General features: G+C 48.5%; 6 protein-coding genes across 6 annotated transcripts; 5 read left to right on the top strand and 1 right to left on the bottom strand.

Annotated features, from left to right (window-relative positions):
• Positions 1–461: 461 nt before the first annotated feature.
• On the top strand, positions 462–2,236 carry OGAPODRAFT_74890 (uncharacterized protein; the record flags this gene model as incomplete). Its single annotated transcript, XM_018355941.1, has 1 exon — positions 462–2,236. One exon carries the CDS (start codon positions 462–464, stop codon positions 2,214–2,216), a length of 1,755 nt encoding a protein of 584 aa, XP_018213426.1. The 3' UTR covers positions 2,217–2,236.
• A 51-nt stretch (positions 2,237–2,287) lies between these two features.
• OGAPODRAFT_15380 (uncharacterized protein) lies at positions 2,288–3,657 on the top strand (the record flags this gene model as incomplete). Its single annotated transcript, XM_018353697.1, has 1 exon — positions 2,288–3,657. A coding segment is annotated over exon 1 (1,162 nt), but the record flags the coding sequence as incomplete, so codon positions are not given.
• On the top strand, positions 3,656–5,273 carry OGAPODRAFT_92206 (Mannose-1-phosphate guanyltransferase). The gene has a single exon (XM_018357122.1). It carries the CDS (start codon positions 3,867–3,869, stop codon positions 4,959–4,961), a length of 1,095 nt encoding a protein of 364 aa, XP_018213424.1. The 5' UTR covers positions 3,656–3,866; the 3' UTR covers positions 4,962–5,273.
• OGAPODRAFT_74887 (uncharacterized protein) lies at positions 3,656–8,645 on the top strand (the record flags this gene model as incomplete). Its single annotated transcript, XM_018355940.1, has 1 exon — positions 3,656–8,645. The coding sequence occupies exon 1, from the start codon at positions 5,100–5,102 to the stop codon at positions 8,643–8,645; it is 3,546 nt and encodes a 1,181-aa protein (XP_018213423.1). The 5' UTR covers positions 3,656–5,099.
• A 280-nt stretch (positions 8,646–8,925) lies between these two features.
• OGAPODRAFT_41040 (uncharacterized protein) lies at positions 8,926–12,891 on the top strand (the record flags this gene model as incomplete). The annotated part of the gene is made up of 1 exon (XM_018355405.1): positions 8,926–12,891. A coding segment is annotated over one exon (3,966 nt), but the record flags the coding sequence as incomplete, so codon positions are not given.
• An 87-nt stretch (positions 12,892–12,978) lies between these two features.
• Positions 12,979–14,063, bottom strand: OGAPODRAFT_15378 (uncharacterized protein). The gene has a single exon (XM_018353696.1). It carries the CDS (start codon positions 14,057–14,059, stop codon positions 12,986–12,988), a length of 1,074 nt encoding a protein of 357 aa, XP_018213421.1. The 5' UTR covers positions 14,060–14,063; the 3' UTR covers positions 12,979–12,985.
• Positions 14,064–14,082: the final 19 nt, after the last annotated feature.

The following is a 14,082-nucleotide window of genomic DNA, read 5'->3' as shown; positions in this document are numbered from 1 at the left end:
CAGTTCGCACATGCGGAAAAGTTCTGGCTCCCGGTAAAATGAGTCGTAGTAGATCGGGTTTTACTTTTCGGACTCACTTTTCTGATGGAGTTTCCGGTCTGAGGCTTAAAAAATTTAAATTTTTTATCCGTTTTATTGTTTGATATGATAAGGGTAGAGCACAGAATATAGACTTTTAGTGCTGGAAGAGATCTGTCGTGCTCCCATCTCTTGATATGTTGTTTTGGAGCTTTATCTGGATGGATTCGAACTTGATCGGCGTTTCTAGCTGTCCAATTTGCCGAGTTATATAGTCCTCTGTAATTCGCCGTATCCTGTGTTGATTGCGCCCTTAAGTGACCACAAATACTCCTCTCGAGGCTATCTGTGTGGTATTCGGTTCAAATAGCACCCTTTTGTCGACAGTATCCTGTTGGTGCCACTGTTGTGTAAATCTGGTGCAAGGGCGTAAATTATTTTTCATGGAATTAAAACGCACGCTTGCTGAGCTATTAGACGAAGACCAGATTGTGGACGAAGTAGAGGGGTCTGGAGTGCAAGAGGAGCCTCAGGTGGAAGAAGATACTGTGAATCCAGATTTCTGTATTGATTGTAAGCACATAGCAACGGAAATCCAGTGTTTGGACTGCAATGAGCCTTTCTGTCGAGTGTGTTTCCAATTCGTCCACCGAGGGGGTACCAGAAAACGGCACAGATTCAAGGAGCTGGTCACACTGAAGCCAGAACCTGTTGCAGAGGCGGAGCCTATTGACAACACGCCCGAAGAGGTTTTGGACGAGGAAGAGAAAACCGAGCAAATAGAAAAAACCATTTTAAGGGGCATTCGTCGGAACGTCCGTTTCATTCCTCTTCGTCTTTCTTACGAAGAGAGACAGCTTTTGAGGTTGCTGGAAGCCACCCTCAGCGTTTCGGAATACACGGACAGAGTGGATATTCTGTCTTATCGATCAAGAACCAAGCGGATAGTCGAACAGCTGAGAGAGATCTGCTCGATTTTGGCCGGTTTGGTGGTCTCATCCAACATGAAAGTTGGTCAGAAACTAATTCAGGATAAGACTTTTTCGGATAATCAGGAGTGGTATAAAACAGTTTTTGAAATTGGAAGACGATACAAGATCATGAACCCAGAGCGGATGAGAGACACCTTTGGCAAACTTTGTTATGTGGTAATGGACTCCATGCTGCCGGAAGTTCGGGAGCACATGGAGTTTGATCTTTATGCGCCAATAAAGACTGTTTTGGGTCTAATCGAGTCGAAAAAGGACAAGTCTGCTATCAAGATGTTTGACGACCCGCTGATAATTTCTGCCACAGCCGAAATAAGACCCGAAAAAAAGACCAGGTCAGTAATCAACCGGCAGATCAAGCAAAAGGAGTCTGCCATTGAGCGACTTTCGTCCAGATACTCGTCTCCCGACGGTCTCACCAAAGAGGAGGTCCTTAGAATTCTCTACTCCATCGGAGACTTCAACGCCTACACTAATAAAAACCGACTCCCGGTGCTGAGGATGATTAAGCGGCTCGATGACTTTTTCAAGAGCTCGGGCACCACAAAGTATTCACTAGGAATCAGATACGGCCATGCAGGAGCCAGACTCACTCACAGCCATGAGAAGCAGTATTTGTATGTGAAACAGGCGCTGGAGCTGTGGTCTCACGTGATGCGCGATATGATTGAGCTCTGGGCAGCAGCAGATGACGATCTGTTCAACGGCCAGCAGTATCAACTCACAAACACAGGACAAGGACTTAACAGAGTCAAGGCTTGTCCTGTGTTGTACAAAAAGATGTACAACCTACTTTACGAGGTGCAACGGTTGTTTGACTACTGGGTTGGTACTCCTGTGATCCATCTTGGTGACGACGCTGTCCCAAACGCGCTGTTCTTCTTGGACAAGTACATCCAGATCCCCTCGATTTTGATCCCTATCGACCGGTGTATCGAGGAAATTGACGTTCTTGCCCAGGACCCGCATCTAGAACAGTATTTCTGCTCGCAGTTTGAGACCGTGGAAGACCTGAAAAAGACGATTTTGTGCGACTATTTCAAACACGGATTCGACGGGTCCGGAGCAGACAATTTCTACTTTGCTGGTTCCTGCGTCGACGCTGTGTCGACCTCGAGCTGCGAGTTCTGCAACAACATCTGGAAAAAAGACTATTATAAAGTGTTCTTGCTCACAGGTTTCACCAACTTCAACGGTGAGGGTTATTAGCTAAGATATTATGTACAGATATTTCTTATGATTTTTATCAGATTCAAATCCACGGTTTCGAAATATGGCTGGAAAGATTCGCTAAAACTCTGGTACAATCACGTCAGCGACCCGCACGCGGATAGGGCAGCGCACGATAAGCTGTTCAGTATGGCGTTACCCTACTACAACCGCGAATACGAGGGAATTCGAGCCTCTACGTTGTCTACCCCGCTGAGCAAGAACATGTCCATTTCCGAGGTGCGAGTTCAGAACGCAGACTCCAAAAACCATGTGGTTATGTTGCACGGTTATGCCGCGTCGTCCGGATGGTGGTTCAAAAATATTCACTCCCTCGCAAGGGCAGGGAACAAAGTCGTGCATGCTTTGGATCTTCCTGGGTTTGGACTTTCCAGCAGGCACGGCCCGTCTTTTCCCGATAACAGAACGAGGCTTCAGGTCAGTTTTGACGACTCAAAAGTCCAGCATATGAAGCATTTGCATAGATCGTTGTATGTTCCAGAAAGTTTTACTCTGAAAGAAAGAAACCTAAAAAAGTATCTGAAAAACCAGCATTCTGTGGTCGAACGTGTGGTCAATTTTTACGTGGATGCATTAGAAGAATGGAGATGCAATAATGGCATAAACCAGTTCGACCTGGTGGCTCATTCTCTGGGTGGCTATCTTGGAGTTTTCTACTGCATCAAGTATCCGACCGCCGTGCGAAGGCTGGTTTTAGCTAGCCCTGGAGGCGTGGAAAGATCACCTTTTGCCATAACTAACCCTGCCTACGAGAATATCGCCGGTGATTTCACGATGGCATGCTCGTACTCGCCGGCCGATTACTCCTTTCTCGGTCGGTATCCAGCCATAAAGCCTGGGTTCCAGGCCCTGTGGCATATGAGAATGCCAACGTTTTTGCCGGTGAGGCTGCTGGGTCCTGTGGCTGTGCGGCTTTTAATGAGTCGGAACATTGAAAAATTTACTAGATCGAAAGATTTCTCCGACGCGACAGAGCTGGAGACGTTCGCTAAGTACGTCTACCACACAAATGTAGCGGCCTCGGTGTCAGAGACAGCCATTATGCGCATTTTCGACTCTAGCATCATGGCCAAAATACCCATATTGGACAGACTGAAGAATCTGAAACCAAAAAGTTTGTGGATCTACGGCCAGCACGATTTTATGTTTTCAGATGCTGGTCGTGTTGCTGTCAATTGGTTGAACAAGATGCAGGAAGGTGCGGCCGAATTTAAAGTTGTTCATGGTGGAGGACACAATATGTATCTCGATAACCCTGCCGAGTTCAATAGGCTGGTGGTAGATTTCCTAAAGTGAGTGCAAGCTGTGCGTCGGGACAAAGAGAAACACAAAAAGCCAAGAATTTCACCCGATACCATATTACCCGGCAAGCTTCGTGGCCCCCGAATTTTAGTCGCGCACTATCATGCGGCTGCCTGACGCGTCCGTGCGGCGATTCAAACGTAACTATAATCTATTCTGTATTGTTTCTTTTTCAAAAATTGGCTTACGTGTTTTCTGTTCCTTTTGGTGGTTCTACCACTTTATTTGTGGTGTAAGTAAGTCGACATATAAATAACATTCACGTTCCCCCTAAAAATTGAAGACGTGTCGATTTTTTTTTTAGAATACACTCGTTGATAGAATAAAATGAAAGGATTAATCTTGGTTGGTGGTTACGGTACTCGTTTGAGACCCCTGACGCTGTCGCTGCCAAAACCTTTGGTCGAGTTTGGTAACAGACCTATGATCTTGCACCAGATCGAGGCCCTGGCCAACGCTGGCTGTACCGACATTGTTCTGGCGGTGAACTACAAGCCAGAAGTCATGGTTGGTGCCCTCAAGCAATACGAGAAGGAGTACGGCGTTAGCATCACCTTCTCCGTTGAGGAGGAGCCTTTGGGAACTGCTGGTCCTTTGAAGCTCGCTGAGAAGATCTTGAAGAAGGACAACACCCCAATCTTCGTTCTCAACTCCGATGTCATCTGTGAGTACCCTCTGAGGGATTTGCTCGAATTCCACACCGCCCATGGTGGTGAGGCCACTATTGTCGCCACTAAGGTGGATGAACCATCTAAATACGGTGTTATTGTCCACGACAGAGACGTTCCAAACCTCATCGAGAGATTTGTCGAGAAGCCAGTCGAATTCGTTGGTAACAGAATCAACGCTGGTATCTACGTTTTGAACCCATCCGTGATCGATCTGATCGAGATGAGGCCAACTTCTATCGAGCACGAGACCTTCCCAATTTTGGTCGAGCAAAAGAAGCTGTACTCATTTGATCTCCCAGGATACTGGATGGACGTTGGTCAACCAAAGGACTTCCTCTCCGGTATGTGCCTTTACCTGTCCGCTTTAACCAAGAAGAACTCCAATTTGCTCACGTCGACGTCTGAGGAGTATGTTAACGGCGGTAACGTACTGATCGATCCATCTGCCAAGATCGGAAAGGGATGTAAGATCGGTCCTAACGTCGTCATTGGTCCTAACTGTATCATTGGTGACGGTGTCAGAATCCAAAGATCTACTATTCTGAAAAACTCTCAAATCAAGGACCACGCTTGGGTCAAATCTACCATTGTGGGCTGGAACTCTACTGTTGGTAAATGGGCTAGACTCGAGGGTGTCACCGTTCTTGGAGAGGACGTCACTGTCAAGGACGAGGTCTATGTCAACGGTGGTAAGGTTTTGCCGCACAAATCTATCAAGGACAATGTCGAGACCCCCCAAATTATTATGTGAGTGCCTTTTCTCTATGTACGTTTGTGCTATTATCGTGACCATAATAAATAATAAAATAATAATTAATACGGGTATTATACAGGTATTTGATATTTTTGGGTTTTTTTTTTAAAGTTTTTGGTGCAGAATAATTAGTTAATGTCAACTTTGGAACAACTGGAGCTTGAGGAGTTCGGTTTCCAATTGAGACCAGCGGTTCAGCTGTTTGATCCTGTTGCAGTGCAAAATTTGGACGCACACCACTATAACCTTCTGGCAATCTCCAATAAACACAGTTTACTCTTTGCCTACCTCAACAATAAGCTCAAGCTTATCAATACTCAGGAGCTCGACAAGCTTCTTTCGACCGATCCAGACACTGAACAATATACTATTGGATGTTTGCAGGAGTTTGAGCAAGCTGATTGCCTTCAAATAGTAATATCCGCGGACGAGTCCCAGCTGATCATTGTGAAACAAAACATCATAGAGCAGGCTGACCTTGACAGTTTGAAACAGGGCACATGGGCTACAGAGAAGCTTACTTCGATAGAATCTGAGGTAGTTCACCTTGCTCCTGTGGCACCAGGCGTCTTTGCCTATCTGTTGGCTAATGGCCAACTGATGCTGTTCGATGGAACTGGAACTAGGACCCTTCGTCAAGGGTGTAGCTGTTTCAGCTGGACAGACGGTAATACCCTATTAATTGGCGTGGATTCTCATCTTGAGTTGCTCAGAATAGACTCTGGAAGCTCAGAGACCATCTCCCTCGATGAAGATCGCAAGCCCCTCTTTGTCACGGTCCTAGAGCAAGACAATTGGTTGGTGGTTCTTGGTGGCGAAACAGAAGATGACGATACGAAATCGTACGTTGTTACTAGAGATGGTGCCACGTTTAAGAAGAGCGAAGCTTACGACATTTGCATGCCATTTGGTGTAATTCCACGAAAGCTGAGTTTCTACGCTCTCCATTTGCACAATTGGAGCTCCACCTACCCCCACCTGGCATTTCTCACTAGCTCTAAATCTACAGAGTTCAACACGTTAACAAGGACACAGCAATTATTGCAATTGAACGATTCTGATAGAGCGCAAATGCCTTTGGACCCGGACTCAGGAGATGATGACACGCCACTTGGTCTGGTGCTTGATCTAACAGGGAAACTGGAAGTTTTGGAACCTTGTCAACAGGTTGAAAAATGTGGTCCTCTGCCTAAGATGATTGCCCTTACCAATAGAGGACAGTTGTTGGTCTGGAACATTTGGCTGTCTACTGATATCAATGCTGGTAAGGTTGACCTTGAGGCTGCTAGGAAAGCGGCTTTGGCTGACACTGGAAAGACCGAGATCACACAAGCAGTGCCAGAGCAAACGCTACCTAAGGACTCCGGTTTTTCTCTCTCCCAGAATAAAACCAGTTTGTTTGGACAGTCCGAAAAGCCAGCTATACAAAATCCGTTTGGATCTTCCGCAGCCACCTCGTCTCCGTTTGGAAAATCGGGATTTGCAGCAGCTTCCGGAAGCTCTGCATTTGGAAAATCAGGATTCGGTCAATCTGCCTTTGGTTCTGCAGCTTCTGGATCTTCCAACTCTTCTGGGTTTGGACAGTCTGGTTTTGGACAGTCTGGATTTTCTTTTGGGCAACCAAAATCTGTGATGAATACCTCTTCACTAAATAGCACGGCCGCAGCAAAAAGTTTTGGGGCCTTTTCATCCTTCAGCTCAGGAACGAATGCTTTTGCTTCCAAATCATCATCACCTTTTAATCTTCAACCTAAAGAGGACATATTCGCAAATGCCGACAAGAAAGATAGTTCACCGTTTGGAGAGGCCAAAAATGCATCTGGGAATACTGGTTCCAGTTTATTCGGACAAAGCAGTTCAGCTTTCAAGTTTGGGTCTGCTAACCAGGCCACCAACGACAGTCCGTTTGCACAATTAACCTCAAAGCCAGCTGGCCAAGAGGAGAAGAAGGATGGCCAGTTAAGCTTTGGATCGAGTCCTTTTGGATCAGAATTCAAGACATCTCTCGGCCTGGACAATCTAAAACTTGACACCAAGTTGCAATCTCCAAGTCCATTTGTAAGCTTGACAAAAAATACCGAGAGTCCATTTTCATCACTGAATAAAAAGTCAGAAAGTCCATTTGCAAGTTTGGGAAACAAGGAGAGCAGCCCTTTCCTGAACTCGAAGTCTCCTGCTTTCGATTTCTCACAATCAAAGTCGGAAGCGGACGAAGATGCTGGACAAATTACTGGAGATTCGGAAGAACACGAGAGCGAAGAGAATACCGAAGAGTCCGGGGAAGATGATGTGCTTGAGGAGAATGAGGCTGAGGCTGAAGGGAAGGCTTCAAAAGTTCCTTCTTTGGAGGACTCTGACATCAGTGAGCGCTCGGCTGAGTTGGACGGAAGCTTCGAGGAGATCGAAAGGCCGGAGAGCTTGGATGCTCCGGCCCAGAGAACTGAGGAATCACAAGAGGGAGCTGAGTTTGACATCAAAGGAGACAGTGAACAACCTGTGTCTCCTTCTGCAGCCAGCCAAGTCTCTCAATCACAGACGGAGGAAAAGGACGCTGAGCAGTCGCGGAGAGTCGCCATACTGCCCGACACCAAAAATTCAGATGACGCTGCTGAGACGGAACAGGATTCGACTGTGGAAACGCCACAGAGCGACTCCAACGCCGACCAGTCAGTATCTGAAAGTGCTTCTGAGCTGTCAGCCATGCCTTCTGCCATGGGACAAAGCGCCTCAGAAGCCGACAAGCTAAAACAGGCATCTGTGGCGGAGTTAATGCCCGCACCCAAATCGGCTCCTGTGGAGAAGTTTGTGTCCACGACCGAATCCAAGGTGGTGGAGCAAAAAGTTGGTTTTGGAGAAATTGACCAAGATTCGGGACCAAAAGCGGTTCCTCAGCTGGTTTCGCTGGGGTCTGTGGCTATTCCACAGCTGAGTTCCAACGAAGTGCTACGTGAAATGGAGGAGATCGTATACCACACCGACGCAGAATTCAGCATTTTGGATGAAAACATACGGCTATTCAAAGAGTTTATGGATGATCACATGTCCAAGAAATTCCCACGCAATTTCAAAGACCATGGTCTGTTTCCTGCATGTTGGAGGCTGTCTGAGGTAGGAAAGCTTTCCGAAGTCATTGAACAGAACTCAGTAGACTATGCCAAGCTGACAGCTGATTTGGGTGCTACATTCGCCAGTACAAGCTCTTTACTCTTGAAGCTGAACGCTATGACGAAACAAAGTGAGGAGATCTCTAGCGTGCTGAAACAGTTGGAGTGCGACCGGAAAACCCCTCGTGTGGAAAAGAACCTGTCTCCTGCCGCGTCCCAACAGCTGGATGCCATTCGCAAGGGATACGACAGGCTCCGCGATCTGGAGAACAATTTGCATGCACGGTTATTCGTCCTGAATGGGAGGTTATTCCCTGAGCGCGTTCTTGACTCGCCAACAAATTTTGAGGTGATCATATCTGGTCTTGATGCCAAACTGAGAACATATTACGACCAATTGAAGTACTTACAGGAGAAGATCAGCGAGTACAAGCTCAAAGACAAGCCTGTCACGAAGCTACAGCAGCAGTTCGACAAGCTGAGTGTGGCATCGTTTGTTTCGCGGACTGCTGCCAAAGAACAGCTGAGCACGTATTTGCAGAGCCGCAAATTTGTGACTCACACGGTGGAGCTCTAAAATAATTACGAAAATAAATTTATTGGTAAAATTACTTCTATTCATGCAGCGACAGCGGATCAATTTTGACCTCAATCGCGCGAGGAACCGGATGAGCCAGCGCACAAACGAGGCCAGCCTGGTGGTGGGGAAGTCAAGGAATCTACATGAGATCCGCAGCTCCTCCAGCAGCAGTCTTTTGAACGTCCGAACACCAGACCAGTGGAATGCAGACTCGGCCTCCACTATACGTGATTCAGAGCTCTCGGCTGCTGTGCCCGAAACACCGACTCCGCCGTTTACAGAGCCGGTCCAATTGAGTGTGCGGTTCCATGAGAGCCGAACGTCTACTGAGGACGTCTTGCTGGACCCGAGTGTGATACCGGGAATCAAGGAGGGCGCCGTGTGCGAGCTGGAGTGTTTAGAAGGCTCCGCTCGCAAATTCTATTTTACGTACAAGCCGTCTGAGGTTTCACTGGGAGGATTAGGCAACAACAACTACATATCGCTGCAGTCAGGGCCTTTGCAACAGCTGCTCGACCTGAAGCTCCGGAGTCAGGTCTTGGTGCGCATCAAGGCGCCTGAGTTAGTGGAGGCAGATGTTATTGAGGTGTATGTCAAGGACATGCATCTGTCGCGGGGAGACATGTGGAATTTGTCGTCCATTCTGACCGAGAAGTGTCTTTATCGATCCCAGAGACTTTCTTTTCTGCAAGGCTCAATCCGGGCTACCGTGGGCAAGATATACAGAAATGGCCGTAAGGTGTTTTCCGGCTATGTTGGCCCAGACACCAAGATAGTTTTCCGGTCGGAGTCGGCACGGCTGATTGTCTTCATACAGATATCCTCTGAGATGTGGCACTTCGAAGAGAGCGGGCAGCAGATGTTCCACAAGCTGGTCAATTCTCTGCTGCCGCGAATATTCCAGCGCTGGAAAGACTTGGGCACCCATCACCTGATCACCGTCGTTCTATTCAGCAGCGTCGACCTGAATACAGAGACCAACCGTTACCGTGCCGGAGAGCAGCCAAGCAACCGGAAAGATTATTACCGTGTGGTTGTGGACCAAGTGAGTATTCTGCTCTGGAATGAGATCATGGCCGCTCTTCGCCGAGAGTTTGCCAACTTCTCCAAGGATATCCGCTTGCGCAAGAATCCCCGTCGCACGCACCTTCATCCCGAAGAGTATATCATCGAGGGCTCGTTCCTGCCCTCTGTGAAAGGTAATCTTCTCGAAGCCATTAATCTGGGAATGAGTTTGGTGAGTGACGATTTCAGAGACCCTGATCTGCGGCACACCACCAACCATTTTCTGGTGATTTCTCCGGGGACCGGCATTTTCGACACCGAATACGACATTCTTGTGCAAACGAGCAAGCTGATGACGACTATCGACGCGACGATAGATGTCCTCTGTCTATCGCAGCCGCCGCTCCATGTCGTTCCGCTGGTGAGGTATCTGGACAGTCAAAAGAAACTGAAACATTGCATACCCAGCTGGATGGACATTTCTTTCTGGAGCGATGCTACGCAGGCGGTGCACCAATGGCTCCCACGGTGCAAGATTTATGAGCTCCAGATGATGGGAGTCATGGAAAACGATCTCAGTGCCATCAACGTTAGAGAACTGGTATTCTCTGGTGCTGCTTCTGTGCAGGAGGCGATGGATGAGTATGACGGAGAGCTTTTCGGGATCAAAACGATTGCTGCTCTGCCTAAAAAAACTGTTTCCCGCATGAGACAGCCGGTCAGGGCTGTGAGTGCCGGAGTGCGAAGCGGGCTGGAGCCTCCGGACCTCAACACTTTTAAGGCCTCGTCACCCACGACGTCGACCGTGGTCGGTGTGACGACGACCTCAAAGTCCAACGTGAGTGCGTTTTCGTCATTGCTTTCCATCACCAAGACAGAACCAAAAAAGACGTCGCCAAAGGCGTTTGAGTTCGTCAAGCGCATTATCTCGTCACCTGGCGTGAAGTCGATTCCCCTAAAGAACGACGACGATGTGCCAAAGCTCGACACGATCTCTGTCACCGATCATCGTCCACGGATGAGCAAAATGAGCTCTGATCCGTCCCTGAGAAAAGCTCCTGCCCGTGCCCACAGCACGACCGAAGAGCGCGACAAGTCGCGCCACGAACGCCAGGAAAAAAACTCGCTTCTCAACAGCTACTGGACCCAGGTCGAGAACCCGTCAAATGCGGAAACTAGCGAGCTATTGGGCATGGTGTCGTACGGACGGTGGCAGTTTGTTTTTCCGCAGAACGTGAAGCGGAAAAGCATAAAATGGAAGTCCATTTCCACGCCGGCTTCGCTCCCGCTGATGACCCCTGTGTTCCCAAGCGTTTCTGACTTCAACCAGAACTTCACCTTCAGAATATACGACGTGTTTCTGAGCCAGGCAGATGTTAACGAGGGACGCAACAGCGAGACGCTGATGCGCAAAATGATCTCGCTGCGACTCACTTTGGGTTTCCAGATCTGCGTGTCAGAAAACGTGGCCAAAGTCGAAAACCAGCGCAAGCCTAACGGAGACTCCAAGCTGTTAGTTCGGTATCTCAGCAAAAAAAATTATCTTGGCTCCCGGTTGTACCTCAGTCTGTCCAATGAAATACACCGCATCAGCTGCGATTTCGACGGACTGGTAAATGTCCAGGTATACAAGCGGATGAGCCGGCCGGATGATGTGCTCACGAGGTCGTCGCGGTCGGACTACATGCCCTACGTCCGCACGCGGTACTCCCAGGAGTACAAATCTATGGTGATACATGCGTTGCAAGGAGAGCCGAGAAATTACAACTGGAACCAGCTGGACCAGCTGCTGGCCGGATACGAGGAGACCGTGGAGCCTGCGCAACGGCGCAGCCACCGTATCAAGTTTGTGATTCTACCTACGGAGATTCCGTCCAACGCGTTCAACTTGGCTTCTGAAAAGCTCACTCCAGAGGAGATCCGCCTGGAAGGTATACGCTCCTTGATTTCCATCATCAGCAGACTGAAATATCGCACGGCCGGCGAAAAGACCGAGCGCAAGAGACTCGAGATCATCCCGGAGATCAATTTTTACACGGGAAACTTGTTTAGCTATTTGAGAGCAGTTTCTGCGCAATTATCTGAAGAAAACAAGACAAGCTCGCTTTTTCAGACAGCCAGATTTGACCAAAAAGTCAGCCATTCAGAGCTCAAGAAAGCCATCGAGGGGGACAAGGGCATCCAGGTGGTGGACAGAAAATGGCATTTGAGAACGCATTCCAACTGTTTCCTAGGAATGGATCTGGTCAGCTGGATGATAGAAAATTTTGAGGACATAGACACTAGGGAACAGGCTGTGGAGTACGGTAATAAGCTTATGGAGCAGGGTCTTTTCCGCCACGTTGAGTCCAGACACAGATTTCTGGACGGCCATTATTTCTACCAGCTCATCAACGAGGACTCGTCTGCGGGCTCTGCCAAGTCGCCTGCGTCTCTGCGCAAGTCAGAAACTGAGAAAAATAGCGAAAAATCTGTCTCTTCAAGCCCCACAGAGGATTCTGGATCCAAGAAACGCGTTGTTCTGAGTCGTAAGGTTATATGTGACCTCGACCCCAACGGTGTTTCGTGGCAGCCAGAGCTTGTCACTGTCCATTACGATATAGTGCACAACCCAGAGCACTGTTTCCATGTGCGGCTGGAGTGGCTCAATAACACCTCAAAACTGGTGGAAGATACGGTCAACAGCTGGGCCAAGCACTGCGAAAGGTACGGATTGACTCTCGTCGAGGCTCCGTGGCAGGAGCTTTGCACGCTGCCGACACGCAACCCGTTGCATTCGACGGTGGACATTTCGCTGGCCTTCGATCCTTGGACAGATCCCGAATTTGCAGGCGATCTTCTTAAGGAGAACAAATACTTCTACCACCTCTACATCGTTGAGAAGTGCGGCTTCCTGCTGGACAATCGCACAGCTTCGTATTTCAGGGACGACGACTTTGACGTGGTTTATTCGTGGGGAAAACCAAGTTTCAAGTACGCGCAGTTTATTCACAAGACCGGCGCATACATTGCGGAGTTACGAGAGAACGGGGGTTTCTTTTTAGCTCCAAACAACGCCCATGTGGCCCGCGTGAATCTGTCTGTCAGCCAGCAGGCGAAAAACCAGAGAGTGTACCTCGATTCTCAGGGTGTGATGCTGGACTTCATGTCGATCTGCCAGGACAAGAACAAGCTTCGTAGGCTCTTCAGAGAAGCCAAAAGAAGATACGAGTTGAGCAAGGACGTGGAAATAGCGCTTTTCGAAGACGATCTGGAGAACACGTCTAGTCACGAAAGTTTCACGAGTAAATAGAAGATGTACAATTACTGTATTATAAAACTATCCGTTATATTTAGGCTGCAATTCTCTCGGCGATCTTGATCACATCGCCAAGAACTCCCATGGCCGTAACTTCGGCTCCGGCACCCGCTCCTTGGATGATCAGCGGGTTAGGATAACGCTTGGTCTGGATGGAGATGACGTTGTCAGAGCCCTTGAGCGAAGCAAATGGGTGGGATGCATCGTATTTGGCAATCTCGACGCTGGTCTTCTTGTTGATCACATCGACCTTGCCGATGAACCTCAGCACCTTACCCTCGGAGGCAGCCTCAGACTTGAGCTTCTCCATCTCGTGGTCGAACTCGGGTAACTTCTGCAGGTACTCGTCAGCAGACTGAACGGTTTCGAGCTGTTTGGGAATCAAGGACTGAACTGGGAATGACGTTGGCGACTCGATTTGCAAGCCGGCAATTCTGGCCAGAATGGTAACTTTTCTGGCGACATCGAGACCGTTTAAGTCGTCTCTTGGGTCTGGCTCCGTGTAGCCCAGCTCTTTGGCTACTTTGACAATGTCGCTGAATTTCGACGTGTTTGGCGAGATGGTAGAGTACTCGTTGAAAATGTAGGACAGCGTGCCCGACAGAATTCCTTCAATCTTTTCCACCTCGTCGCCTGTGGCCACCATCTCTTTGAGAGGGGAAATCAAAGGCAATCCAGCACCAACAGAAGCCTCGTGGTAGCACAGTCCGATATTTTCTGAAGAAAAGATATCGTTCCACAACGACAGCGAGCTGGAAAAGGCCTTTTTGTTAGGAGTGGCCACAGAAATACCATTCTTCAGGAAAAGCGGATAAGACTTGGCCAGGGTCTCGTTCGAGGTGTTGTCGACAAGAATTGCAGGTAATGGAGACTTTCTGAGGTAATTAACAAGATCCTCGACGGATAGCGGGGCAGAAGCGGTCGATTGGAGCAACTGCGACCATTTGGCCAGCTCAATTGGAGAGTAGTCCTTGTTGTAAACCGCCTTTCTCGAGGTGGACAAGTAAATCAGATTATATTTAATAGCAGACTTTGCGCCAGCAAGCTGTTGAAGAAACGCAGAGCCAACCACACCAGCTCCAATAACGGCAACGTTGACAGACTTCATTTTCAGAGACAAAAATAAAAATG

Source organism: Ogataea polymorpha (genome assembly GCF_001664045.1).
Source record: "Ogataea polymorpha strain NCYC 495 leu1.1 chromosome Unknown OGAPOscaffold_1, whole genome shotgun sequence".
Classification (NCBI taxonomy): domain Eukaryota; kingdom Fungi; phylum Ascomycota; class Pichiomycetes; order Pichiales; family Pichiaceae; genus Ogataea; species Ogataea polymorpha.
This window is presented reverse-complemented; position numbering and strand designations above follow the sequence as displayed.

Coding starts and splice junctions, on each gene's coding strand:
- OGAPODRAFT_92206 (XM_018357122.1), top strand. CDS start 3,867: ATGAAAGGATTAATCTTGGTTGGTGGTTACGGTACTCGTTTGAGACCC.
- OGAPODRAFT_15378 (XM_018353696.1), bottom strand. CDS start 14,059: ATGAAGTCTGTCAACGTTGCCGTTATTGGAGCTGGTGTGGTTGGCTCT.